At 44.5% G+C, this 27781-nt stretch overlaps 1 protein-coding gene across 1 annotated transcript; it reads right to left on the bottom strand.

Moving 5' to 3' along the window:
- Positions 1-33: 33 nt before the first annotated feature.
- On the bottom strand, positions 34-27440 carry TOP3A (DNA topoisomerase III alpha). The gene is made up of 19 exons (XM_061599159.1): positions 25970-27440; positions 25090-25149; positions 22480-22553; positions 22206-22281; positions 20519-20627; positions 19245-19388; positions 17333-17503; positions 16728-16828; positions 16566-16640; positions 15229-15311; positions 14552-14759; positions 13199-13384; positions 11146-11275; positions 9929-10042; positions 9662-9827; positions 7843-7986; positions 4598-4720; positions 2736-3442; positions 34-869 (listed from the first exon to the last, which is right to left on the bottom strand). Exons 1-19 carry the CDS (start codon positions 26156-26158, stop codon positions 691-693), a joined length of 3039 nt encoding a protein of 1012 aa, XP_061455143.1. The 5' UTR covers positions 26159-27440; the 3' UTR covers positions 34-690.
- Between the last annotated feature and the right edge of the window lie 341 nt (positions 27441-27781).

Below are 27781 nucleotides of genomic sequence, written 5' to 3'. Positions count from 1 at the left end.
CGGGTGTTGGTTCCACAAAGTAAGGACACGTGAGAAAGTAACATGAGTTTTAATAAATCTCAGCTGCAATGAAAACAGAAGAACTACACAGTAGTCTTATTTGACTCCATATCTTTTCTTGATGGTGCATTCGATGCAAAGTCTTGGATTAGTTAGTCATGCATTTTCAAGCATGTGCGTGTCATTAAAAAGAAACAGGTACTTCAGGCTAAGCGCCTGGGCCGAGCCAGCCTTCGCAAGAGTTCTGTTTGCAGCTCCATAATGAAGAGTTTGCCCCACATCAAGGACGGAACAGAGTATATAGGATAACGGGCAGGAAAAAACATTTCTCTCTTCTGATTTATGCTTGTTCAGGCAGGGGAAAAAAAGATCCTCATTAAGGAAGCATGTATGAAAGAAGGGAAGCTCTGAAGTCTTTGCGGAAAGACTTCCTCCCCATACTAGTCTGACTGTTTAATGCGTTACCACTAGAACGAAGGCCCATCGGGTGCCTGCTTTATAGAAAACAGTTCTGACCTCCCATCTGCATTGAAGAATTTGAAGGCCAAGCCGCAAAACGACTTTAATGTTTGCAAACAGGCTTTTAATGTCCTCAGGCAAACATACCCTTGTGGCACTGCATGGATTTCCCTCTCTTCCCCCATCTTTCCACAGTGATGTCCTGGACCAAGTTCTATGGGCTGAACTACTTCAGTGATTCTGTGGGCAGGTCCTCCTGGTGTGACCAGCTTGGTGGCAAATCCCGCAAGTCCGTGGCCTCTTGGTAATGGGGGCCCTCAGGGAAGAATCGCTGTCTGATCTTTTCGTCTTGGCTCCTGACCCTCTCAAGTTCCCTTCACCCATGAAGTGGTTTGAAGGAAAGGTGGTGGCTGGAGAGCAAGAGAACAGTTAAGATCATTTCAAATGACTAGGATCATGGTGAAGGATTGCCTTTTTTTAAAAAAAGCATGTGGGCACATGTAGAATTTTGAGTTTCTTGCGTGGTTGCCACTTCTGGTAATTTATCTCCCCTTGCCCCTGGATCAGCTCCCCCCCCCCCCGAGAGTCAGGAAGAGAGAAAGGGCATGCACACATACTGTGCTTTTCTAAGGGATCTAGGCAAACATTGGATCCAGTAGGATGAATCTGAGCCTTGAAACACAAATATTGCTGAAGGAGAATCACTCTTTCTTTCAGCTCTTGTGTAGTTTACAAGGAAGAAAAAGGTAACCACCCTCACCACATCATGTCCAAGGGGATTCAGGGGGCAGAGATTTCATGGACGCCTCAGGAAGATCTCAAGGATGTCATTGAGATGCGGGCAACCCCTGCGTTAGGATATAAGCAGCCACCTTATATGAGACAGACCAAAGAACCAACTCAGGTCTATTCTTGATCGTTACCCCTCCACGTTTGCTCAGTGTGGGTGGCTAGAGTTTGATTCCTGAATAATTTTTCCAACCTGTTTATATAGCGCAGTTGTACCTACAATAACTAAAAGAAGCTCTCTAGGGACTTGGTTCTTGCTCCATCCTTTCTAGCCAAGGATCGGTTGAAAGGGGAGAGGGTGAGCAACTTGAATATGGAACCTTCTGCCTGCAAAGTGGCTATCTATTGCCAAGCTGTGTGCCACAATCTCAAAAGCAGGCAAATACTCTGAAATACGGAGTGATTAAGGGTTGGAATGGAGTCAAGTCCAGAGGTATTACTTAAGAAGATCTGGAAGTATTCTGAGCATAACAAAACCTGAAGCATGCACTATATAAAATGCCATGCACACACACGCCAGATAAATAATATGCAGTACAAAGGAGAAATCTGGAGTCTACTCTGGGTTACTAGAAGCTCCTTTCATTAATCCCTTAAATCATGGGTGGCTTGCCTTTCCTGAGTGTTTCTCTGCCATTAAGGTTTAAGCAACATTTTAAAAAGCAAAAGGTGGAATCCTTAAGAACCTAACAGATCTGTTGGATCCTACTTTGGAAGCCAAGGTCACAACTGGAGCCATATAGGAAACTGGGATTTCCATGCCATTTCAGCCCCAAAATCCAAAGGCCTTCCTGTTACCTATATTTATATTTCACCATTCCTGTAAAGCACTCAGCATGCTGTATGTGTGATTCTGCCTCCCCAGCGGTCTACCTTTTCTCGTCACAATAAGCCCGAGAGCTAGGTTAACCTGGAAACGGCTCAAGGTCTCTCACACATACACCTTTGTCACTGAGCTGATATTCATCTGTGTCTCCCCAGTTCAAGTCAACCACCGCACCAGAGATGGGGAACCTCTGGCCCACAAGGATGTTTTCCCCAAGCCACACCCACCCACCCACCTGCTGGCTTTACTGGTGACATCAGCTGAAGGGTGGGGGGGCCAAGGTTAAATCCTACTTTGGATTTAAGGCAGCAGGATTTAATCAAGGGGGGTTAAATCCTGCTCCATTCAAGTAGCCCAGCATTCTTGTATGAGTCTCCAAAAAACAGAGGCTCAAACGGGAGTCTTGGGGTTGTCTGACAGCCCTCTGCAAGCAGCAAAAGGGCTTTCAAACAGCAGTATGTTGCGCTTTGAAGTCCAGCAATCGGTACTTCAAAAAGGCACCATCACCTGATTTCATAGTGATGTCCGGTGATTGACAGGTAGGTGACCTCACTTACCTGTAGAATCTGGCTCGCCAGGGGGTGGGGAGATGACAGTCTGGCTCACCGGGCAGAAAAGGTTCCCCACCCCTGCACCACACCATCTAGGCCCCTTTCTTTACCTGTCGCCATGTTTTCATCCGCCCACTGGAAAAAACCGCACTGCTGTTCTCTCAGCTTGGAGCAGGTGTGGAACTGGCGTCCCTTATTGGGTCCCTCTTTCTGAACTGTCCTGGTAACAGTGGGCTGGTCACACCTGCAGACAGCACCTTGCTCACCTCCACCTCTTCCTGGGTCAGAGCCATCACTCCAAGAGCGTCCTGAGCCCCCTTCCCCTCTATGCAAGGGGCCTGGAGGTGGTGCAAAGCTCCTGGGCACCCCCCTGCCCCTGCTCTCCGGTTGCTGATCAGCCCACAAGAAGAAGTTGCAGCTGCCAGCGCTGCATTTATAAAACTGTCTGCCTTGGTTGGCCCCTTCTTTCCGGACTGTGAGCAGCACAGCCTCCTCCCCACAGTTGCACACCACCACGTTGTTCCTGTCAGCGTCGACTAGCGCAGGGGGACGGTTCTGGGCTGCCCTTGCAGGAGGGGCTAAGGGAGCAGGTGGGAGCAGCCTATGGCTGTTCTGGTTGCTGTCTATGCGGTTAAGGGAATGGTTGGCTTGTAAGAGATTAGTTGGCTGGTTGGCTAGCTGCAAAGGCCTGGGTGGCCTCTGAAGATATTTCAGATCCAGGATCTGCCGCAGGGTTTCATCGCAGCCTCCGATGCAGCCCACAAACTCCAGGGGCATCATGGCAGGGAGGCTGCCCCGCTTGAATGTCAGTTTCAGCCTAAACAAAAGAGGTGCAACAAGTTAGCACAGGGCTTGTTGCTGCTTGCAGCTTGTTCCTGGGTGGGAGCTGGCAACCAGAATAACGTTTTCATGGTGCAACAGCAGCTAGGCCAGGGGTGGGGAAGCAGCGGCCCTCCAGATACTGCTGGACTACAACTCCCATCATCCCCAACCCTTGGCCATGCTGGCTAGGGCTGATGGGAACCAGAAGTCCAATGACACCTGGAGGGCCACAAGAGGTTCCCCCCTCAGCTGCCTCTGAGCTTTTATTCAGAGCCATCTGTCATGATAGCGGTCTTTAAACATCGAATGGCTGGCATGCCAAAGATGGAGCAAACATTCTCTTTTGTGCCAGATGGCAGGACTAAAACCAAAGGATGGAAATTGCAGGGAAGCAGATTTTGGCTAACGTTCAGGAGAAGCTTCCTAATATTAAGATCTATTCTGAAAGAGGAACACACTACCTTGGGAGGCACCCGGCTCTTCTTCGCCAGAGGTATTTGCATCTTGTACTGCAGATCCTGCACTGAGCAGGAAATTGGACTGGATGTCCTCCAAGGTTCCTTCTAACTCTTAAAAAAAAAATCTATGGCTGTCTGACTATCAGGTCTTAGGGTTTTACAAAGAGGACAATCTATTAATTGTCTTGAAAAACGTGAAGAAATGTGCAAGTAAAGATCTTGCTTCAGAGGAAAAACCCTCACAACAGGTGAGTTGTATCTAACGATAGCCCTACTCAGAGCACACCCACTGAAATTAACTTGGGTCCATTAATTTCAGTGGGTCTACTCAAAGTAGAACTTAGTTGGATACAACCCAGTCATTAGAGTTTGCAGAAGACTTGGCTGAGCGTTCAGAAAACATGAACACTTGAACAACAAGCTTAATATTAAGGGGACTATTGCAGCATAACCCCCACACACAAGCATACACTCCTCCCTCTTCAACAGTCGCTGCCATGGATGGGCCATGCATTATGCAACAATTCCCTTGAATGGAGGAGGAGCAGATCTATTACTCAGCTGAAATGCAGATGCACTCCCCCCTCTCAGATGTAAACTGCACCCAAATCTTCACCACAAAAAAACTACTGCTTGGTGAATTCCAAGCTGGGACAGAAACAGAGCCTCCCCTCTCTGTAAAAAATGCTCACCTGTGCACTGGATGTGGTTTGCATACATCGCAGATGGAGTCGTCCTTGCTGACTTCCAGCACAGAATCGGGGAACCACACTGCAGATTTACAGATGGGATAACCCAAGCAACTGAGGTAAAACCTAGGAATTTGTTTTAATTAAAAAACAAACATTAATGGGAAACATTATAATGAGGAGGGACTATGGGAGGGGTTGTAGCTCAGTGGCAGACCATCAGCTTTGCATGCAGAAGGGCCCGGGTCAATCCTCGATATTTCCATGCAGAGCGGAAGTGACCCTGTCTGAAATGCTAGACAGCTGCTGCCAGCCAGTGTGGGCTACTGCTCTTCAACTGGTGGGTCAGGACCCACGATCAGGTTGTGGCCCAGATCAAAGTGGGCCACAGCAGCAGGACTACCACCATGACACATATGGGCCCCCAAATGGGTTAAAGGAAGGCCCTGGGTTTAAAAAGATTGAAGACTACCAGTGCAGACAATAGTGAACCAACTGTCTGGCTCAGTGTAAGGAAGCTTCCTATGACCCTAGGTACAGGCCCAGTGTGGTGCCAGCCCAGGCTGCCACTGCCCCGGTGATCTGGAACAAGCAAGAGTCACACCTTTAGGTGACCAAACAGGTCTGCGTTCATCAGATGAAGACACTTATGTTCTTTTCCCGCTCCCTGCCCCTATAATGTCAATGTGCCACAACTGGCAACCGATGTATGTTTGGTTTGCATGCAGGTTAGTTAAATCTTTTGTGGGCTAGCATTGGTAGACTCTTGCAAAAGTGCACCCTTTCAGCAATGTAAGACCCACTTTTAGTTTTTTTTTTTTTTTAAACCATGTATATCTACATTTCCACTTTTGTCTTTAGGGTGAACAAATGAAAAAGAGGGCAAGCCTCCTGCATCTTTACAAAAGATGGGATTTTGGTAGATGCTGTCAAGAACGGCTAAGGTTGACCAAAGTAAGATGGGTCGACCAGAAGGCACTGTGGGGAATATTTTGCATAGGTTCCTGGGGTGATCTGAGCTGGGGAAAATCAGGGCGTTTCATACCATCCAACTGCAGTTTGTTGTTCTAACAAAGAGACAGTTGAACCTTATCTACACTGCCTAGTAACAAGGTCAGGAGGCCTGAGTAGCCGCAAATTGGTAGGCCTGCCCTTGAGGTGAACTTTTAGGCTATTCCATCAGCAAGAGGTGTCATGATTGGCTAACTGGCCCTCTAGCTGTTGCTGGCCAAATTCCCATAAAAAGAGGGGCTACCCTTTAGTTAGTCATCCCATCTCATTCTATCTTGACTTACCTATGTGATGTCTAGCGGTATAAGGATAAGTAAGGACCGGCTCTTATACTTTCTTGTTGCATTTTGCTTAGGCTAGGTAAGTTTTGTTACGTTATGTCTGTGTGAACCTCTCATTGTATTTTGTAAGGATGTTGACTATGCCTAGCCCTGTTTAAGGGCATTTGGGTTTAAAGGAATTTGTATGCTGCTCTTTTAATAAGCACTTTTATTATATCTAATAAACTACCTCATATTACTTGGTGTGTGCTACTCGTGTCTGTGGCTCTGAAACCAGTATCTCGACCACAAAGCTACTGAGTACTGATTTGGATTAGGCTGAAGGCTCCAGAGCAGTGAGTGGAACATTTGGCTCTTGCTGTTGGGAATCTCTGCCAGTCTATTGGTGCTCTGAGTTCCCCTTGACTCAGAGCAGGAGATCAGGTTAAGGGGTGGTGGCAGTCTACTTACCTTGCAGGGTTGGCATTGGGGGTAACTCAACCCTGGTAAGGAGAAGCATGGGGAGTGCCTGCCCGGGGACAAATGCCCTAGGGTTAGGGGGTTGGACCTGTTTTTTTTTTGACAGATGCATCTTCTAATGTTTGTTGTTGTTATGTGCCTCCAAGTCGATTATGACTTATGGCGACCTTATGAATCAGTGACCTCCAAGAGCATCTGTCATGAACCACCCTGTTTAAATTTAAACCACCCTGTTTAAATTGTTTGACCTTCCTCTTTTTCTACTTCCTTCTGTTTTTCCCAGCATTATTGTCTTTTTTAGTGAATCATGTCTTCTCATGATGTGTCCAAAGTATGATAACCTCAGTTTCATCATTTTAGCTTCCAGTGACAGTTCTGGTTTAAATTGTTCTAACACCCAATTATTTGTCTTTTTCGCAGTCCATGGTATGCACAAAGCTCTCCTCCAACATCACATTTCAAAGGAGTTGATTTTTCTCTTATCCACTTTTTTCACTGTCCAACTTTCACATCCATACATAGAGATCAGGAATACCATGGTCTGAATGATCCTGACTTTGGTGTGCAGTGATACATCTTTGCATTTGAGGAGCTTTTCTGCTTCTCTCATAGCTGCCCTCCCCAGTCCTAGCCTTCTTCTGATTTCTTGACTATTGTCTCCATTTTGGTTAATGACTGTGCCGAGGTATTGATAATCCTTGACAAGTTCAATGTCCTCGTTGTCAGCTTTAAAGTTACATAAATCTTCTGTTGTCATAATGCAGAGGTGAGGAAAATCTGCATTTCCTTCAACCTAACAATTAAAAGGTCTGTCCTCATTTGCATCTAGTCACCCTCTTTCTTTACAACAGAACCCTAAAAAAAACTCCATCAAAAGCTCACAATATTACTGCTGTGACCCACCTGAGTTCAAGACATGGTCCACAAGGGTGTGTGTGTAGAGATGGTGACCAAGCACAACTAGCTCACGCACCTGAACCAAACAGGACTGAACTCACCGTGAATCAGCTGATGCATGGGAAGTTCAGTCTGGCTTTCCAGCCCAGGATCCAGCCGTGTCTATACTTGTCCCAAACCTGACGTCACATAGGATGTAAGATGTGGTGTTGGTGGGCAGGGTTTGGGGAAAATGGCCCCATGGTCAAATGGAGAGATCTGGTGGGGCAATTTGGCCTGCAGCTGGAGGTTACCCTCCCATGCACTATACAAATATTAATTAGCGGTGTGGGGATATTCTCTTTTAGGCAGAATTTTAACGGAATGCCCTCTAAGCAGGCCTGTGGGCAGTTGCCCATCTAGCTGCCCATGATGCGTAACAGTACCTCCAGACAACCAGCTAAAGAAGCCATAGAGAATGGGCTCATTTTTTCCCTTAAGTCCCTATGTGACTAGCAGGTATGTGCTGATAGCTTGGCTACTAAAACATCTTTGTGAACTTCTTTGTAAAGCTGTTGTGGCTGCTGTTTAAAATGTCAGGTTGTTCACTCTCATACTGACCCTCCATTCTTCTTGGTCTTCAAGATCATGTTGCTGTTGCACTGTGGACATTTCCTAACAGGATCGGGCATCGCTGGGTAGATTTCATCTTGTTCTGCAATGTGGGTCCCTTCCCCAAAATACTGAGACAGAGCCTCATCTAGCCTGCAAAGAAAGATAGACAAAGCCATGCTTGTTTTTCCTGCCTTCAGATGTTCTTCTCAAAGGATTAGTGGGTTATAAATATTTGTGCAGAAAACACACACAGGCAAATTATCATTAGTTCCGGCAGGAGAGGCTGCAGAAGGCCATGTTGGAGGCCTGGTTTCTGAAGGGACAGGCAATACTTTAAAAAAGCAAAGGAAAAACCTGCTTGTGCAGGGATGAGGAACCTGCGGCCTTCCTTATGTTTTTGGACTACAACTCCCATCACCCCGACCATTTACCATGCTGGCAGAGGCTGAGGGGAACTGGAGTCCAGCTACAATTGGAAGGCCACAGGATCCCCCCCATAGGGGGGAAATGTTGGGGGGAAAGAGAAATGAGGGTGCAGGAATGAAAGAATAAAGGCAAGAGTTTGCTTTGTCAGATGCATGAAGTGCTCACCTAAGTCAGTTGGTACTGAGTAAAGACAGAAGAGAGTACACACAATTCTTTTTCCTGAGAGGGGCCAAAAGGCTCATCAATTCAAAAGAGAACAAGCATGCCACTACTATAGAGTGCAGTTAAATACATCCAGAGCAAGCATGAGTCACTCCCAGCTGATGGCCGCTGTTATGAACAGACTAGGAGTGGCAGCTCACTCCATGAAGTAATTGTACTTCTTTAGGTATGTATTTATGTAATTCATATTGTTTAAATGCAAACCTGTAGTACTGCAGTAACATTCTGCAGTAAGCTGACCACACCCAGTCCATATTCCATGATATACACAGCCTATTTTCATGCAGATGGCAAGAGGGGGAAGGGCTGGCAGGAAAGGAGAAAAGAGTTATCCTGCCTGCTTTTGGCTCTGGCCCTACCCATCAACTGCATGCAGCCCCCAGAAGAAAAAAAAGGTTCCCCCACCCGACATACACACTCTTAATTTGCAAATGGTGTATTCCCATTGTATGATTTACCATGAATCCATGGGAAGAAGAGAACTTTGAACCCAGTGGGGAGAGGGATCTGGAAACAGCACCAGCTCTCACATGCTGCTAGATCTGGCACAGCTGCGTATGAACCCTGCTGTGCCAGAGGAAATCAGGCTTGGCTGCCAGAGTAGCCTGAAAATGCGGACTCAGCTCCCTACAGCACATAAGAAGAGGGAACAAGCAGCAGCACTTCCCAAAGGAACTTTGAAACTAACTCTGCCACAGCTTCAGAGGCAGCAGAGAAACCTAGATGAGGTAGACGTAAGGTGGGAACTGATAATGTAGAGGATTGTACTTGAAGTAATGGCACAGCCCTGGACCATGAAGAGACTCTGGATGGAGGGAAATGGGTATGTACAAGACAGCATAGGAATTAAAACTGTACCACTAAGCCTCCCAGGAACCTGTATACGATGAAAAGACTCAGACCTCCTCTACAACAAAGGAGGAAGAGTCTCACCAATTCTCCTTGACAAATTTGAGTAGAGTTGGCTCTGAAGGGATCCTAACAGGCTGCTGCATCCTACAGGGGCTATGAAATAGGATACACCGGTTTCCTGCATGCCTCTCTATCCACTAGGACCACAAGAGTAATAAAAACAGTGCTGATGTTCAAAGCAATGCGATATGGAGGAGCTCAGCCCCCTCCTCCTGGCTCGGCTGCTGTGGAGTCCCGAGACAGGCAGGAAAGTCCCCCTACTCACTTCTTTGCCTTCTCTACAGCTTCAATGAAGACTCGCTTGTACTTCTGGATCTGCTCCCTGAGCACAACAGATTTTTCCTTCTTCCCCTCGCAAATCAACTTCAAGTCAGCCTCCAGTTCAGCTCGGAGGTCAGGCTTAGACATCTCGTAGCCCATGGAATCGTAGCCTGAGGGTGGGGTGGGGTGAGGTGAGGAAGAAAGACACCTTGAGGGAAAGGGTATGAGAAAGCAGGAGCCCAAACTCACTTAGCAGCACCCATATCCTCACCTTCTACCAGCCCCATCCCCAAGTGTCCTGGGAGGAACCTCTGGTCTGGAGTGAGCCCCACATACATGCGGGACTTGATGGTCTCAATGTGCTCAGCGTGGGTGGCATCGGTCCCTGAAAGCAATAGTTTCCATGAGCTCTCATGAGCAATGAGAAGCCTTCCATTACTTGACACACAATACTGATGGAGAACTGTATCTGCTACACACACACACACACATTCTTATTTAATCATTTACAAGCTGACATCTCATTAAGTAGGGGCTAAGCTAAATTTTGTGGACTGCAACAGTTACCCCATAAATCAAGTCCAGTCTGCCAGTGTGGCGTAGCAGTTAGAGCATCGGACTAGGACCTGGGAGACCAGGGTTCAAATCCCCACTCAGCCATGAGCCTTGCTGTGTGACCTTGGGCCAATCACAGGCTCTCGACCTAACCTACCTCACAGGTTGTTGAGGGGATTAAATGAGGAGAACCAAGTACACCACCTTTTCCTTGGAGGAAAAAGTAGGACATAAATGCAGTGAATAAAATTAAAATATCCCTGCCTGCACCTACTGCTCACCAGTATCCCCATAATCCATCACGGCAATCCATTTATTCATTGAAGACATTTATATACCACTTAATGATTTGCATTTCTAAGCAATGTTCTTACCCTCTGTTGCCCTGTTTCACCACAAGAGCAGGGGTGGAGAACCTCAGGCCAAGGACCAAATGTGGCCCTCCAAGCCTCACTATTTGGCCCTCAGAACTCTCCCCAAGCCTCACCCCTCACTGACCCTGCTTCACATCCCAAGTATTTTTGCCTGGCTGGAGTGTGTCCTTGAACTCTGATAAGTGCCTCTTGCTTAGATGGAAAATAGAAAGGGGTGTGTATAAGAGAACATGTGTGTTGAAACTAACCTACTGTACAAAGATGAAACTTAAATTAGTTGCTCCACCTACTTTTGCCTCTGGCCCTATCCACTATTTGCATGTGGCCCTTGGAAGGTTGCCCAGGGGGGAATGTGGCCCTTGGGCTGAAAAAGTTTCCCCACCCCTGCACTGATCTATTTCACAGAATGCTTACTGTTCAGGAAAGTTGTCTGCAACGTGGAACAGAGGACAGATTACCATACATTTAGGTAGTTATTTGACAGCATAGGGACAGGTGGTGCACAGAGAGTCATATGACGTGGTTACATCACCCTTAAAACCGCCTGTACGTCACTAACCAATGCCATGTTTTTCCATGAGGGAAATGAGATCAGCTTCTGTAAGGAGCTGGGGTGGAGTTGTCTCCCCATCTACCATCTCCACCGTGGTGGGCTGAAAATGAGATCCCCTCTCATAAACAGGGATGACCTGTAGGGCGGGGGGGGGAGGAAGAGAAAGAGCAATGTAGTGAGAAAAGACTACAACATTTGGGGCTACTTAGTTTAGGGAAAAAATGAAACCTCCACACACACACACACACACACACAGAAATTTATAAAAAAAGTATGCATGATATAGAGACGGATGATCCAAGTTTTCTCCTTCACTCATAATACAGGAACCAGGGGATGTCCAATGATGCTGAGAGATTGGAGATTCAAGAGACAGAAGGAAGTACTTTCACCAGTGCATAGTAAATCTACAGAATTCACTACAAGATGTGATGACGGCTACCAACTTGGATGGCTTTAGAAGAGGATTAGACACATTCCTGGAGAATATGGCTATCAGCAGCTACTTGTCACAATAGCTACATGCTATCTCCAGGATCATCAGAAGCAGCACATCTCTGAATACCAGTTGCTAGGGAACAATGGAAAGGGCTAGTACCCTCACGGCCTCTTGCGACTGTCCTATTAGGCATCTGGGTGGCCACTCTGGGATAAAGGATACTGGACCAGATAGGCAGGGCTCTTCTTAGGTTCATTTAAAACTATTTTTTTCAGAATCTGGTTTAAAGCAATCAAGGTTCAAAATGGCAAGGTCTTCTCAAATCAGTCAGAGTCATTTTCGAACAATTTAAGATACATCTATTTTATGTTAGTTTCTGACACTCCCAACCAAGCCTAGTCGAAAATATTGCTGCTTTTGAGTGACACCGGTGTCACGGTCACCCTGGAGGTGCCTTCAGAAAAATGTGGACTTGTTATGCTACTTTGGAGTGAAATATATGCATCTGATTTTAACACAATCTAATTTGTCAAGAGCAATAGCAGACATTAAGACACAAATTTATGACATGGATTGATTAAAAATGCATTTGAGGCACCCCTTAGCCTGCTGAGATTATTTATTGCCTGGGTCAGCAACCAGTTTTCTGGAGAGTCACTTTGTCATCGAAACATGCAGGATAAGTTTATCACTAGTTATTAGTTGTGATAGCTGAATGTAACCTCCATGTTCAGAACCAGCATACTTAACAAACACCATCGCCTCTGGACCCTGCTTGGGAACTTTCTAGGGGCCTCTGGCTGGCAACAGAATAGAGAGCTAGATCAGTGGTGGAGAATCTCCAGTCCATGGGCTTAATCAGGCCCAGCAGCGGTCCTAATTAGGCCCATGAGGCCATTTCCCCAAGCCATGCTCACCCGCACCATACGTTGGGGCAGATAAAGACGTGGGTGCAAAGGAAAAAATTAGGAGCCTTAAAACATGCTCCTGATTGTTCCTTAGCAGGCTGGGCTTGTACTGGACGTCTTTTAGATTTAGCACCAAATGGAAGCCCTGCTGAGATTGGTTTCCTTTAGGAGCCCCAAGCAGAGCCGATCCCTGCCAATATAGAGGCTTGAAATCATTGTTGATCAGCTGATTGGTGTGATTGGTGCTATCTTCAAGTCCTGTGTGACTGGCTGGGATCTTCATTTGCAGCACAGCTTGGACTTTCACTGCACTGGAAAAATAGATCAGCTGATGTCATGGTGATATCAGGCGGGCAGGGAGCTCTAAGATCAGGGGGAGCTCAGGATCTGGCCTGCCAGGTTGCAAAGGTTCCCCTGGGCTAGGTAGACCTTTGGTCCAATCCAGCAGAACAGTTCTTTTTCTTAATGTTTTTATGAGATGGGAGTAGAATGTGGTTGGCTAACATATCAACCACCAGCCTTTAAAGGATCATCCATAAAGCTCTATTGGCACACATACAACTTTCTACACATTTGTGTTGCCTTTAGGCTGACAAGTAGAAAGGAAGATTTGGCCCAGAGGATCCCTGTTGCTGACCCGTCTATTAAATCTAAACATATCAAACAAGCCCCATCTATTTACTGTCATGCATGGAGGATCAAGCACTCTCACCTTATCGCTCCAATTCTCATAAGGATAGACATCCAGGTAATTTCTGGCCAGGATCATTAACCCATGAGCAACAAAGCGCTCGTTAGCAATGTTAATCTCCACTGTTGTTTCCTGCCCTTTAGCATCTTGGGAACAGCAGGCCAGAAAGTGGCGCACAATGAATTCATATAGTCGCTGTTCATTCCCCTATTAACAATGTGCAAAGGAAAAGCATGTAATAAGTGAATGGCAGATGGAGGACAGCATAGCTTCCGATTCAGTTCACAAAGACAATTTTTTTTAGGATAGAAACAACATTTCTTCTCTTTCTCCAGAAACAGCAATCGGCAAAAGATTCTACATGAGCTGGAGTAGTGCTCCCCAAACTTCTGATAGCCAAGACTTTTTAATGAAACTGGTATCTCGCATGCCCTTACACCTAAAATGGCCTTCTGTTTAAAACACATTAAGATTGAGAATGACCTGCCTTCCAGAGGGGCCCACCCACCATGTTCCTGTCTGAGTCACTTCTGAGTGAAAGAAGGCAAACACATAACAGTGACTCAGGCAGAGATGCAATGGACAGCTTCCTGGGAGGGTAGGTATTTCTACAGAGTACCTTCACCAGGAGTGACCTGATCAAATCCAACATGGGGAAGCAACAGAGTTATCTGCCCCACTATAGAGGCTCTTTGGAAGGAGGTCAAATCACAGTGGTGGATCTGACAGAGACATATCAGACAGACTCCTTTGTGGATGGATGTTTCAGGCTCACTGGCAGCCCTAGCGAATTATTTAATTGGTTTCTTGTGGCACAGTTTGGAAATTACTGCACTGAAGGGAGACTAAGACTGCAAGGCAGCAGACAGGAGAATTCCCAAGAGATCTCAGACCAAGCCTTACGGAGCTCAGGACACATTTCTCTACAAAATGTGTTTAGCTGGCTTTTAAGCACTTTTACACAGGGATTTCCTAAGATGAGATGCCGAGAGTTTTCCGGGGGGACAGGCAGTGTAGATGGAAGGACTCTAGTTGATTAATCCTTTTAGTGCTAGATTGGACATGGAGCAGCTGGTTCTATTTCCATCTTCCACACTGGCTTACCGTGCATTTTTTGAGTCTGATTATTTGAACCATTCTGAGATTGAGGTTCAAACACAGAGCAGAAGAAAAAAAGGTTTGTCCATCCTGTGGTAAAAAGTTGGATAAGGCAGCACAAAATTTTGTTTCTCAGTTAGGGTAACCTGTCACAGGTCTTTTTGTCAATGGCAGGTTAGAAAAACAAGCAAGCATATGTATATATTCTTAACAAGAAACAAAGCAGCATCTGGTGCATCAGCCAAGCAAAGGGTGCCCCCAACCACATGAGCTCACCTGCAAGTTACCCGCATATTTTGTGGGATGAATAGGGGGATGAGCCTGATCCGATTTAGTTCCATTACGTGGGGTTGGCCCACCCTGGTCTAGAATCCTTTGCGCAAAGGCTCCCCAATCAGGGTCTTGTGTTTGAAGCTGCACCAAGTTGGGGAGGTTTAGGTCTTTGGGGAAAATGTTGGTCTCTGTTCGAGGATAACTTATGTACCTTTTAAAAAGGAAATAAAAGACAATTTTAAAAAACAAATTGCAATTTATAGCACACAATAAGGATTACCTTTAAACAAATCTACATCCAATTTTGTAAAAGGCCAAATATTTTTAGTTACAGATATTAACATTCATTCATTCATTCATTCATTGCACTTGTATACCCCATAGCTGAAGCTCTCTGGGCAGTTTACAACAATTAAAAACATTAAAAACAAATACACAAATTTAAAAACACACTTTTAAAAAGCAATTTAAAAACACATGCTAAAATGCCTGGGAGAAGAGGAAAGCCAACAAACACAAAGACAAAATACCTACTGCAACAGTGAAATACAGTCAGAATTAAAATTAGCCCATTATGACTTGCGTATGACCCTGATCAGTCATTCATCTCCCACTGTGGCTATTTCTGAAGAGAAGACTGGCCTGGATAGTCAACACACATGAACTACTGCAATTTTTACCCCTGAGTGTAGAGCTTCTCAGCAATTTTCATGGTTTCTTTTGCATTTATTTTCAGTTTACGGGAAGCCAACTTCTCAAGTTCCTGTATCAGAGGCAGATGAGGAAAAAAATATGTTCAATCACTGCATTGTCAGAAGGACAATGAAGAATTTGACATAAAAAATAAGGTCTATTAGCTTCAGAAAAGTTGTAACACAACTGAAAGCCTTCCCCAACCAGGTGCCCTCCAAGTGTTGGGACCAGGAGTGTAGTCGTCCAGGATCTCAAGGGGTCTTAGACCCTTTACTTTTTTTGGGAGCTGGGTTCCAGCAGGTCCCTATGCCTCCAGCATCCTACCAGCCAATTAGCATGACAGGGTAGTGTTAGCCACTGAAAAGAGTCTTCTAACTTGCTTCCTTGCCCTTTCCCACTGATTGGAGCCAATCAGAGTGAAAGGAGTTCCTCTTAGTTCCTACTTCAAAAAGCGAAGGTGTGGAGAGTGAGAATTCTGCAATTGCAGAACAAGGGTCAGTGAATCCTGATGATAGCATCCCATCTTCATCATCAAGCAGTCTGGTAGCAGCAGGAGATAAATGTATAGGCACTGAAATCAGTAATTCAAGCAATATCTCTGACAGTGAGAAAGGAGAGTCACATGATGACAATGACAGAGGGGCAGAAAGCAGTATTCATCAAGCTTGGCCATATTATTCTATAATCTAAGAGATTATAGAATCTTATAAAGGGAGTGGCTGTGACTATTATTAAGGGACTCTGCACTTCTGAATTTGCCACTACACTACTGGTTGGGACTACAACTTCCATCAGCCCCAGCTAGCAAAGCCAATGTCAGGAATGATAAGAGTTGCAGTCCAAAACATCTGGAGGGCACCTGGTTTAGGAGGACTGTTCTAGTGAACCCATCAAACTCTGAGAATCATACCACTGATGTTTCAGCACCCCCAAAAAAGAGTAGTCCTCATGGTCACATATTAAAATAAGTCAAAGACAAAAGCAGACTCTTCTGAAGGCTTTGCAAGTGGGTTGGGGAAAAGCTCCTGATAGGCAGGGTCAGAGAGCTTTTCAGATTGCACACTTCCCTCTCTCTCCTGCATGCTATACTTGATAAATATTCCAAGTGTTCTAAAGTTGAGGAATTTGGGGGTTCAGACTAACGAACCAAAATCTTTTATACAATAAAAAGGAGACTATTTGCTGTGATTAGTTAGCCCTTTATAGAGCCTCTTTCTCTCTATTCGGATTACTAATCCAAGCCCTTGGTTGGATTAGCTGCTCTCTTGAGAGCCCTTTTATTATATCCTAATGTCAGGATCATTTTTATTTTCTATAAGCATACCACAGTATCCAGTGGCAGGGGTCTCCATTTACTCTTTGGTCTGCTCCCGATCTCCACAACTGTGGCTACTGGATCCTAAGAGCAAACACAAGCAGTGAGAGCAGGCTCTGTAGGGGCCTTGGAAGGTTAAAAGGATATGGACTGGAATGTGTAGCTTCCTACCTCCATGCACATTTGGTAAAGAACAAGGCATGCTGTGTGGTTAAAAAGACGGTTTCTCTTCCAGCTGAAGTCCACAGTGCCTTCTTCATGGTCATGGGTCACTGCAGAGAGAAGACAGATCACTATTGAGAGCCAGTGTCACTAAGGCCACGCACAGAAACATTGCACTTAAAGCTGAAATGGGAAACCTGCCACCCTCCAGATATTTTGGACTATAACTCCTATCATCCCTGACAATTGGTAATGCTGACTGGAGCTGATGTGAGTTAGTCCCACTTCTGGAGGGTCACAGGTGTCTCGTCTTTGACATTCAGATACAGAAGTGGGGAGGGGAGGGGAGGGGAAGGCAAGAGAGCTTGCTATGGGCGGTATAAAAGCTGAACTAAATAAATAAAAATAAATAAATAAATAAAACCCCAGCAGAGCACAGAGCCCAAAATTATGGGACAGATAATAAGTTTCATTTGTGGACAAAAACAAGCTCCTGCCTCCTATAATGCAGACAAATGTTTGGCAATACGAACTATTTTCTAACAACAACAAAAGCTTTTCCAGTGTACATTTTACCATTTAAAATGTTTTAATTCCTGCATTTAGCAACATACCTTTAATTTTATAGAACATCTCAGGAACAAAGGCCTGAATGGCTTTAAACCTTTCCACGACGAACCCCAGTGTAGGGAACTGACAGCTTCCGTAGCTGATCAGCTGTTCTGCTAAAACATCAGGGAAGATTTTCTGGAGCCTCAAAGTCTGGAATCGGGTGAAGGCAGCACCTAGAAAAAGAAAATAAAAGCAAACTGCCATGCAACCTTCCTCACTGAAGAGGCAGGAGTTACTGAACAGGCCTAGTTAGTGACACCAACACTTCTGAACCGTCTGAAATTTTGCTACACTATTAAGAAAATGTGAGACCTCAAAGATATTATAAAGCCATGAGAGTAGTTGTATACTATAGCCAGCATGGATTTTTCGCATTCCACAAACCCCTGTTGGACTTTTTTCTGTCAGTGGTCTCATAATTTGTTGAAATTAATTAAAAATCAGCCATGTTCACAGAGTACCTGTAATCCTATTACTGACCTTGCCCCATACTCTGACCTTCATCTTCTGCAGTTTAAAAGTTAAAAAAAAATGCATGGCTGATTTTTCATTAGTTTAAGAAATTTAACACTGGAGTCAATGATAAGCATGGGTATGCTCCGTAAGAACCAACTGCCAGTGTTCTAAAAGCCAGACTCCCAGCTGTTTGGTTTGGCTAAGCATGGGGCCACACCCATGCCAGATGTTTACTTCACTTTTGACAGTCGTGGCTTCCCCCAAAGAATCCAGGGAAGTGTAATTTGTGAAGGGTGGTGAGAGGAGGCTCCTATTCCCCTGACAGAGCTCCAGTGGCCAGAGCTGTTTAACAATCAGTTGCTCTGATTGAAGCTCTGTGAGGGGAACAGGACATCTCCTAGCAACTCTCAGCACCCTTCTCTAACTACACTTCCCATGATTCTTTGAAAGACGCCATAACTGCCTAAAGTGAAATAAAGGTCCGGTGTCGATATAGCCAGGGACAGCTTTGGTTTAAATTTGGGTGGGAGACTACATGTGCCTGCTGTAGAATAAAAAGGTGGGGGAAACCCTGAAAAACAACGATACTGTTCACAACGTTTTCCTTTTGGAAAGGAAAGGGGCTTTACCCCTGCCCAGTTCCCACCCACCCACCCAATCTCTTCCCCTACCCCTCCCCTTCTCTCCCCCTTCCTCCTCCCAAAAGTGTTTCACCTATGCTAACCATGATCGTACAGGAGTAAATCCCACTGAACTCAAGAAGCATGCAAATGATCAAACCTGCCCTCCTCCTCCTTCCCGACCCCTGCCCTTCCTCCTCCTGACTATCTGAATTGTATCAACTGTCTTAATATTGTTGCTTCCTCCCTGCTAAGACAAGATCACCACAGCACATATCTTGTTTCTGTTATTTGGGCTGATTGCAGGTATTGCCACCACTCACCATATGCTCAGAGAATTACCAAATTCTTCCAAGCTACACAGGAAGTGGATTGTACTGTGAAAAACCAACCCAAATTGTGTTTGCATTTTTGCAAATCTGTAGAGCAGTACAATATCTCAAAGAGGAGGTCAAGTCTCGTGCTCCCCTGGTGCATTCACTATAGCTGCCAATTTCCCTGCTTTTTAAAGGCTGATAGAAATATTTGTTGGCTATAGGTACATTCTTAAACTGCAAGGTTTTTTTTGCTTATTAGTGAACACACACACACACATAAATATAAAGTATAGCAAGCAGTGCAATACCAGAAAGCTAACAAAAGCAGAAAGCTCACAATTTTTGAAAACCCAACAAATGCAGAGCAAACACCTGCTCTTTGAAAGACCTGATTCAACAATATGCTGGAATAGTTATTACACTGACTTATGCCGCAATATCCATTGTGTCTCAGGTATCTACACAGCATGATAAGTGGCTGGATGTCGAGAAACTGGCCCTTATACTCTTCGCTCCCATACCTATCCTGAGATCCAACTCTTGCCTGATGTCCACAGCATCACTAACGTTCTGATTGGGCTGGGTTAGGTTCTCACAGGCAGCTCTGATGGCACCAGGTGTGATCTCGGAGAAACGGGCTCGGAACACCTGGAGGTTTGGCTTTACTGTCCACCAGAGAGAGAAGGAGAGAGGGAGATTTAGATTGAGGAAGCAACATGATTAAAAAATAATCAATAGTATCGCAGTGGTCCACAAAGAATGGCTTTGCTGTTAGTGTTAAGGTGCTTTTAAGTCCATTAAGCATGTGTTTTTAAATTACTTTTTTTAAAAATGTGTTTTTAAATTTGTATATTTATTTATTTATTACACTTGTATACCTCCCCATAGACGAAGCTCTTGTATATTTGTTTTTAATGTTTTTTAATTGTTGTAAACCACCCAGAGAGCTCCGGCTATGGAGCGGTATACAAATGCAATAAATAAATAAATAAATTTAAGAGGCCATGATAACAGTTAGAAAAGAAAAATAGCCTCCTAGGTGTGTTGGCCTCAAGGCCTAACAGATGGCAAATCCTTAAACTGTGGTTTGTGGACCACCACTGGTCCAGATGTGCTTTGCAGTGGTCCATAAGACCATCACAAGAACAACAAGAGCTAACACTGAAGCATTGTAGGTAATTTCTAGGCCAAACTTAGTAAGAATTTGTACCTACTATTTTGTCCCACAAATGGGACTGATTCACGCCAAATCCTAAATTAAAACTCATCTCCTTCTACACAGTGATACAGCTGTACTTGAATGCATAAAGTAAAGGGGAAACACTACCAGAGAGCAGGTAAATATAGCTTACTTTTCGCATGCTTTGCAGCACAGATACTATTATTCAGGGCCAATCATTTTAGTCATGCTCTTATTCAAAGCCAACTCCTAGTTGAAGCACAGTACAGTTGTGTTAGAATGCAGAAGAAGCCAAGTTTCAGAAGCCTTGTATATGGCATCCCACATGGCAGATGTTTGAAAACTTGCTGGCCTACAAAAAACACAGTACACTAGAAAAATGGTCCATAGGACAATGGATTTTAAGGACTGCTATCATTAGTCAAACTGCAATCAACAGCACATAATGAATGAACTATAAACCTCAATGGTGTGTGTACCACTGTGCAAGAGTAAGACAAACTGGGCTGCAGCTAGGAAGATCCTGTTTTAAGGGAGAGGGTTGGCCTACGTGTTCCTCACTGGCCTAGTCTTCTGTTATGGAGGATTACTTTCTCACACCACAACCCCACACACCTGCTTTGCAAACATGAATGATTTCGAAGCCAATGTTCTCTCCTTCACGATCGCAATCTGTCCAGACCACCAGAGCCTGGCACTGCTGGACCTCTCGTTCAAGGGTTCGCTGGAATCAGGAGCAGGACAAGATGAGAGAACAGGAAAACAACCCATGCACAATACCACTAATCTAATTGCTGCCTGCCACATAATCAGCAAGTGGCAAAAACAGAGAACACATTTCTAGTGTAACAGGCACGCCATGTCATAAATACTCCCAGGCTTGGGTTCAAAACAAAGGGACATAACTCCAAGTGCACATGCATAGGCTTTTGCTGTAAAGTTGCAACCCTATGTATACTTACGTAATCCCATTGATTTCAGTGGGGTATACTTCAGACTAAACATACATAGGATCAGATTTAGTGCAGAGGACATGAGGACAAAGGATATTTATTTATTTATCATAACATTTCTATCATTACATTTCTTTCCTCAAGGTGATGCACATGGTTGCCGTCCCTCTTCGTTTTATCCTCACAACAACCCTATGAGGTAGGTTATGCTGAGAGACTTCAACTGGCCCAAAGTCATTCAGTGAGCTTCATATCTGAGCGGGGATTTGAACCCTTCTCTCACATGTCCTAGTCCAACACTCTAGCCACTACACCACACTGGCTCTCAACAAAATGCCATAAAATACTGTATGGTTGTTGTGTCCAGCTAACTCCTACTCAGAGCAGACCCATTGAAAGGAATATGGGCCAGTGTTATTACTTTATTTATGCATTTATTTGTTTGTCTTCAAGGAGCTCAAGGGGGCATACATGGTTCTCCCCCCTCCTCATTTAATCCCCACAACAACCCTGTGAGGTAGGTTCAACTGAGAGGAACTGACTGGCCCAAGGTCACCCAGGCAGCTTCATGGCTGAGTGGGGATTTCAACCCTGGTCTCCCAGGTCCTAGTCTGGAACTCTAACCACTACACCATGCTGTCGTCCCTTTGACTTATCTGGCTTTAGTATTCTTTTTACTGCTATGTTGTGGATTTTTTCTTAAAACACTGTAGCTGTTTATGTTTTTATTATTGGTTTACATCAGCCTTTGCCAACTTGGTGCCCTCCATGTGTTTTGGACTACAACTCCCATCAGCCCCAGCTAGCATGCTAATCTGCCTTGTGGGTCCTAATGAGTGGAGAGATGGTGCATAAAGATTTAAAATAAGCAAACAGTTCCCATGTGCCACACACTGTACAGTTTAACAGTTTACCTGGTTTCCCCCAACTATCACCTACCAGTCAGTTTTAAAGGGGAAGAAAATTGGAGACTGCTAGGCAGAGGCCCAGTAGGGAGAGTTCAGCTATGATTAGACTAGTATGGTTTGCATCTGGGTAGAATGCATCCCTTCCCTTACATGGCTTTGCAAAGAAGCATACCAGCCCAAGGTCAGAATGCCTTGGGTCATGCTTGCGCAACAGTAAGTTAGCCAACAGTACCACTAACTGCAACTGAAAGCTCAGGCCACCGTAACTGATTGCAAAAAGGCTAATTCAATAAACAGGTAAATTTGAGACTGCTGAAAGCATGAGGAATGCAAACTGGAAAATATAAGGCTCTTTCGACAGATATTAGTTAGAATGGTAAAGGCTAACCCGCTAGCTAGGACAGCAGCAGCTACAGCAGAATGCTTTGTAGCAGCACAAACCTTAATATCCATGTAGTTTTCCGGACAGAATTTCTCGATTTCAGCATCAAAGAGGACAAGAGGGTTGCAGCTACGCCTGAGCAACAACAAGAAGACAAATGGTAAAATCACAGCAGGAAAGAGCAGGAAGCAAATAACAAAGATGTGCTTTCTAGATTCTAAATTCTCTGCCAAGGTAAAGGTAACAACTTCCTGTATGTTTGGCTCAGATTCAGAATCTCAGCATATAATTGCAGAAATGTTAACTATCCTCAGAAATCCACCCAATACATACCATTTTCGAAACGGCATCTTAAAATCATGAGTCAGGAGATGTCCAGACACAGATGTCATCACCACAGTTACATTCTGCAGAAGTCAGAGTAAAAAGGGATTATTCTCCGTCAAAGTCAAGGCAATGTTTAAAGCCATAATGGGCTTCTAAGATAAAAGGCTCACTGTAAAGAGATCAAGAAATATGGCACAGCCACTGCCACACACAAATGAATCTAGCTTCCTAAAGAAGAACCATGAGACATAGACATTTCCTGAATCCAGAGTCTGTCAGTTTATATATAACATTTTATTAAATTTATATCCCACTCTTCCTCCAAGAACAACGATAAAACAAGCTTCAATCCTTCACAATTATATATATATGTGTGTGTGTGTGTGTATATGTATATTTATATATTATATTTATATAATTATACATATATTTTTCATAATTATTTGTAGTTCTGTTCAGCGTCTGCTCAGAAGCTCAGAAGGAGACATGATAGAAGTGTATAAAATTATGCATGGCATTGAGAAAGTGGATAGAGAAAAGTTCTTCTCCCTCTCTCATAATACTAGAACTCGTGGACATTCAAAGAAGCTGAATGTTGGAAGATTCAGGACAGACAAAAGGAAGTACTTCTTTACTCAGCAGTAATGGCCCCCAGCTTGGATGGCTTTAAAAGACGATTAGACAAATTCATGGAGGACAGGGCTATCAATGGCTACTAGCCGTGATGGCTGTGCTCTGCCACCCTAGTAAGAGGCAGTATGCTTCTGAAAACCAGTTGCTGGAAGCCTCAGGAGGGGAGAGTGTTCTTGAACTCGGGTCCTGCTTGTGGGCTTCCCCCAGGCACCTGGTTGGCCACTGTGAGAACAGGATGCTGGACTAGATGGGCCACTGGCCTGATCCAGCAGGCTCTTCTTATGTTCTTAAGGGAGTTTGGGAAGTGCTTCCTGGGTTTAGGGTTTAAAAACATTAACACCTTGTTCAATCCAACCAAAGGTTCATCTAGTACTGGCAATCTTTTCAATGACCAAGAGCCAGATGCTTCCAGAAAGCCCACAAGGAAGACACAGAGAACAGCCATCCCTTGCTGCTGGTAACTACCTTGTGATGCTCAGAGGTATATTCTATTTAGCCACCAAAGCTTGTAGATGCTGTAGTGTGAGAATCTGGCTCGGACAGCTGCGTACTGCCTAGCAGCCTCTCCCATGCTACAACCTCGCATCCAAGCTGTCTTTCTTTTGCTGCTTTAACATGGTTTTATTCAATCTTTCTTTCCTTGCATCCCACTAATGTGAATTCATTGTTTTACGCTATCTTTTTTTAAAAAATAATGATACACCATGTTCTTTTACCACACTCTTCCTGTCTTGGTAAATGTTGAGAAACAATTGTACAGTTCTATTTTTAAACATAAGCATTTGGTTACATAAATTGGGGAAGGGGCATAGCTCAGTGGCAGAGGATCTGCTCTTCATGCAGAATGTTCCAGGTTTAATCTTTGGTATGGTTGGCAATGTCCCCATCTGAAGAGCTGCTGCCACTCAGTGTAGACAGTATTGAGCTAGATAGACCAGTGGTCTGCCATGGCAGAGGGCATCTTCGTACACTGTGATGTGATTATTTTTTAAAAATTCTATCTTTTGTTTAGTTTTATAGACAACAAAGAAAATGAACAAAAATAAATGGTAAAACTGAAAGGTAACGCGAATATTGTAACATCACAGTTATATCAGCAGTATTAACAATATAAGAAGAGCTTGCTGGATCAGGTCAGTGGCCTATCTAGTCCAGTATCCTGTTCTCGGAGTGGCCAACCAGATGCTCATGATAAGCCAACAAGAAGGACTTGAGCACAAGAGCACTCTCCCCTGTTGCAGCTTCTAGCCCCTTGTATTCAGAAGTATTGCATTTGATGTGCATGCATATGTGTGTACACACTCTGTGTGTGTGTGTGCAATAATAGACGGATTGAATTATTTTTGATTTTAGAATTAAATCAGAATTTTCACCTCGTTTTTCTGTTGATGGATACACAGAGTAGCTTACAAAGATAAACACAATAAAATATAAATAAAATCATTTAAAAATATAAATAAAACAGCAGCAACAGAAACCAACCAACTAGTTTCCACCTGAACTTCCTTTGGTGATCGTTATGCTTAGCCGTGAATGGCAAACAAAATAACAACCACCCTCCAAGGCCTTGCTAAAACACTGGTTTCCTGATAAGAACTGGTGCTGAGCTAAGTGACTTGACAAGACCCCTGCTGGCCAGTCCCACTAACTGTTAGGTTGAAGCCAGGGTGTTTTAAGTCCATTCTAGTCATAGGATTACTTTGGCATCACCCGTGTCAAATGCTGCATGCATAAAATTGCACCTTTGTGATCTGCACTGATTTAGGCTACAATCCTGACCCCATTTGGAAGTAAGCCTCATTGAATTCAGTAGGACTTACTTCTGAATAGATATGGTTAAGATTGTGCTGCAAATCTGTAGTAACTGCTACCATCTTGTGATAGTTCTATACTTGCAACCGTTAACACAGATTAGAACCCCCCTATACAAACTTCATTAGATAGATAGCAAAGCCCAATTGTAAAGGATGGCTTGATACATACCTGGCCAAACATGTGGTACTGGCATTCGTAGATCTTGTTGAACTTGGAAATCCCTTCTCTCTAAAAAGTTACAATTCCAGTAGATAACAAGTTAAATCAATACATAATGTAAATGTACTCCCTTCAAGTCGATTCTGACTTATGGCGACCCTATGAATAGGGTTTTCATGGTAAGCAGTATTCAAAGGGGGTTTACCATTGCCTTCCTCTAAGGCCGAGAGGCAGTGACTGGCCCAAGGTCACCCAGTGAGTTTCATGGCTATGTGGGGATTCGAACCCTGGTCTCCCAGGTCGTAGTCCAACACCTTAACCACTACACCACACTGGCTCTCTAAACCAATACATAGCTAAATCAATTAAATATTCTACATAGATGTATGATAAATACCTTTACAGTGAGGGTTATTAAGCTTATAATACAGTGAAATAATCCTTAATGATTTTAGTTTAGCTACTGCTAAATTCACAATAAGCATATATTTTGTGTGCGTGCACATGTGTTGGAAAGCCTCACAGTTGGCTTTTCACATCTGCATGCAGCAAAATACACGTTTGCAATCATGACAGATGGCACACCATGCTGAAGTTGGATATAAGTGCTTTCCATTTGGGAACAATCACACCTGAAGCATCCCTCAGCTCCCACCATACAAGAATGAGGTTCCCTTAGAGTTACGTCAATGACTGAATTTTCTACAACTTTTACTGGCAGCACTTACCGCCTTTTGGTTTGGGATTCTTTCTGTGGGCCAGGATTAAGTTTGTCTGTAAGCTCTATTTAAAAAGTTCATGTATTTTACTCCCCTCTCACCAAGCCTTTGGGACAGGGAAGACCACATTTAAATAAATAAATAAGAGAGTAATCGTTGAATTCTCCTACCCTCCTCATCCGGCTGTTGGAAAGGATGTCTGCAATTCCTCTGGCCGCATCGTTTTTCTCTGCCACACAGAGAACCTTCTGGATGTTTCGGGACATCATGCCCTCAGCAGTCTGAGAGAAGCAAAGACTCCAGGACCGGAAAAACAATCTGACTCCACAGTGGGCAAACAGTCTGGTCTGACTGATCATCCTGAGAGCTGAACCCAACTCCCAGCCTGCCAAGGCATAGCAGAACCTTCTTTACAATGCTGCTTTATATTATGATATGTGTCTTTCACAGAACCTTTATGGCAACAACGGGAACAGCAGCAAGTTGGTTAAAAATGGATTAAAACTCGGTTCTGGATACAGAGGAAGACAGTTCACATGCCACATATGGAATGTTAAAGGCTGCAAAAACTACAGGTGTTCCAATGTTCACAGGTTTCCATTTGTTACAGACGTCAACTCTGATAACCATAGATTGTTGGGGCAACTAGAAACTGGGAGATCCTTTTCATCAGGAGGCAGTCAGTGAGCTTCATTCATGTTGAGCAATGGCAGAATTTCAGTTCCAAGATCAGGCAGTTAAAACCAGCATCAGACTACATCTGCCTCAGCGCCAAATATGGAGGTAATCAGTCTTCCCACCGGCCTTGTCAAAGCACAATTTTGATTCCACGCTCCACTTATCCGACCAATAGGTCTGACTCCAGATTACAGCCCACCAGGGTTCAACCACACATAACCCAAGACGGTGGCCAGCTGCTGCCTTATAACACCAAAGCCAACAGCTTCCCTTCTACCTCACTGCCAAGCCCAGAAGTGTCTCCTCTATACAACTCCTCCATCCGCTCAACACCTGCTGGATCTCAACCTCTGGGACTCCTTCTGATCTCTGTCTCTCTCTCTCACCCCCCTCCTTCTTCTTCTTTCTCTCAAATCTACCTTTCACTCAACTTTTTTAAAAAGTCACCCCTAAAAAAAGGGCAGTCCTTTTCACTTTTTATTATTCCCCCTCCCCTATATGCCAGTCCTACGCTTTTCTCAGCCTTTTCTCCACCTCTTTATCAGCCCCTTACCAAAAAAAAACCCTCCAGTGCTTCCCCCCATTAAAACAAACCCTCCAAAACTCCCCCCCTTGCCAAATCTCAGGCCTTCCCCTCACCTGCCACCTTTCTCTGCCTCTTTTTCACCCCTTCATCCTTGTCCCTCCTCTTGGTCTCCCTTATGGGTGCCTCAACATAACCCGAGACGCCCCCTCGGCCTCAACTTGCCGCCCCTCTTTTATTCCTCAGGGTCTCCCCCTCTTTCTCCTCCCCTCAGCTTCCACCCTCTCCTCAGGCGTCTTCAAAATCTCCTCCCCACAAACCAGGCACTTTCCCACCTGCCAACCATATTCCGCGCCAGGCACTGTCGTAAAAGCCAGAGGCAAAAGGAAACCCGAGGGCGGTTTGTTTACCGCTCTGTTTGCTTTACGGATTTGCCGTAAAAGCAAAACAGAAAGAGGTGCCCAAAAGGAAGGGGGAGGGTGTGGTAAGAAAACTACAACCCCCAGAATGCCCCGCGGTGGGGCGACGTAACTACGGGTAGCTTTTAATTGAAGCTAACTTTTAATGTTGGTTTTAAGAAATATTATGTAAGCATCGCTCCCCGATTCTTCCTTTTTCTACCGTGGCGTTTGAAAACAGCGAGAACCAAAATAAAATAAACCGTTAAGGGCGAGGAGTAGGAACTACAATCCCCAGAATGCGCCGCGGTGGCGCGGCCTCAACGGTCACTCATTCTTTATATTTTTAAATTTTATTTTATATATTCGTTCCTTGTTTCATC

This window comes from Rhineura floridana, chromosome 17 (assembly GCF_030035675.1).
Source record: "Rhineura floridana isolate rRhiFlo1 chromosome 17, rRhiFlo1.hap2, whole genome shotgun sequence".
In the NCBI taxonomy this organism is placed as follows: Eukaryota; Metazoa; Chordata; class Lepidosauria; order Squamata; family Rhineuridae; genus Rhineura; species Rhineura floridana.
The sequence above is the reverse complement of the archived record's forward strand: the minus strand, read 5'-3'. Positions and strand labels throughout refer to the sequence as shown.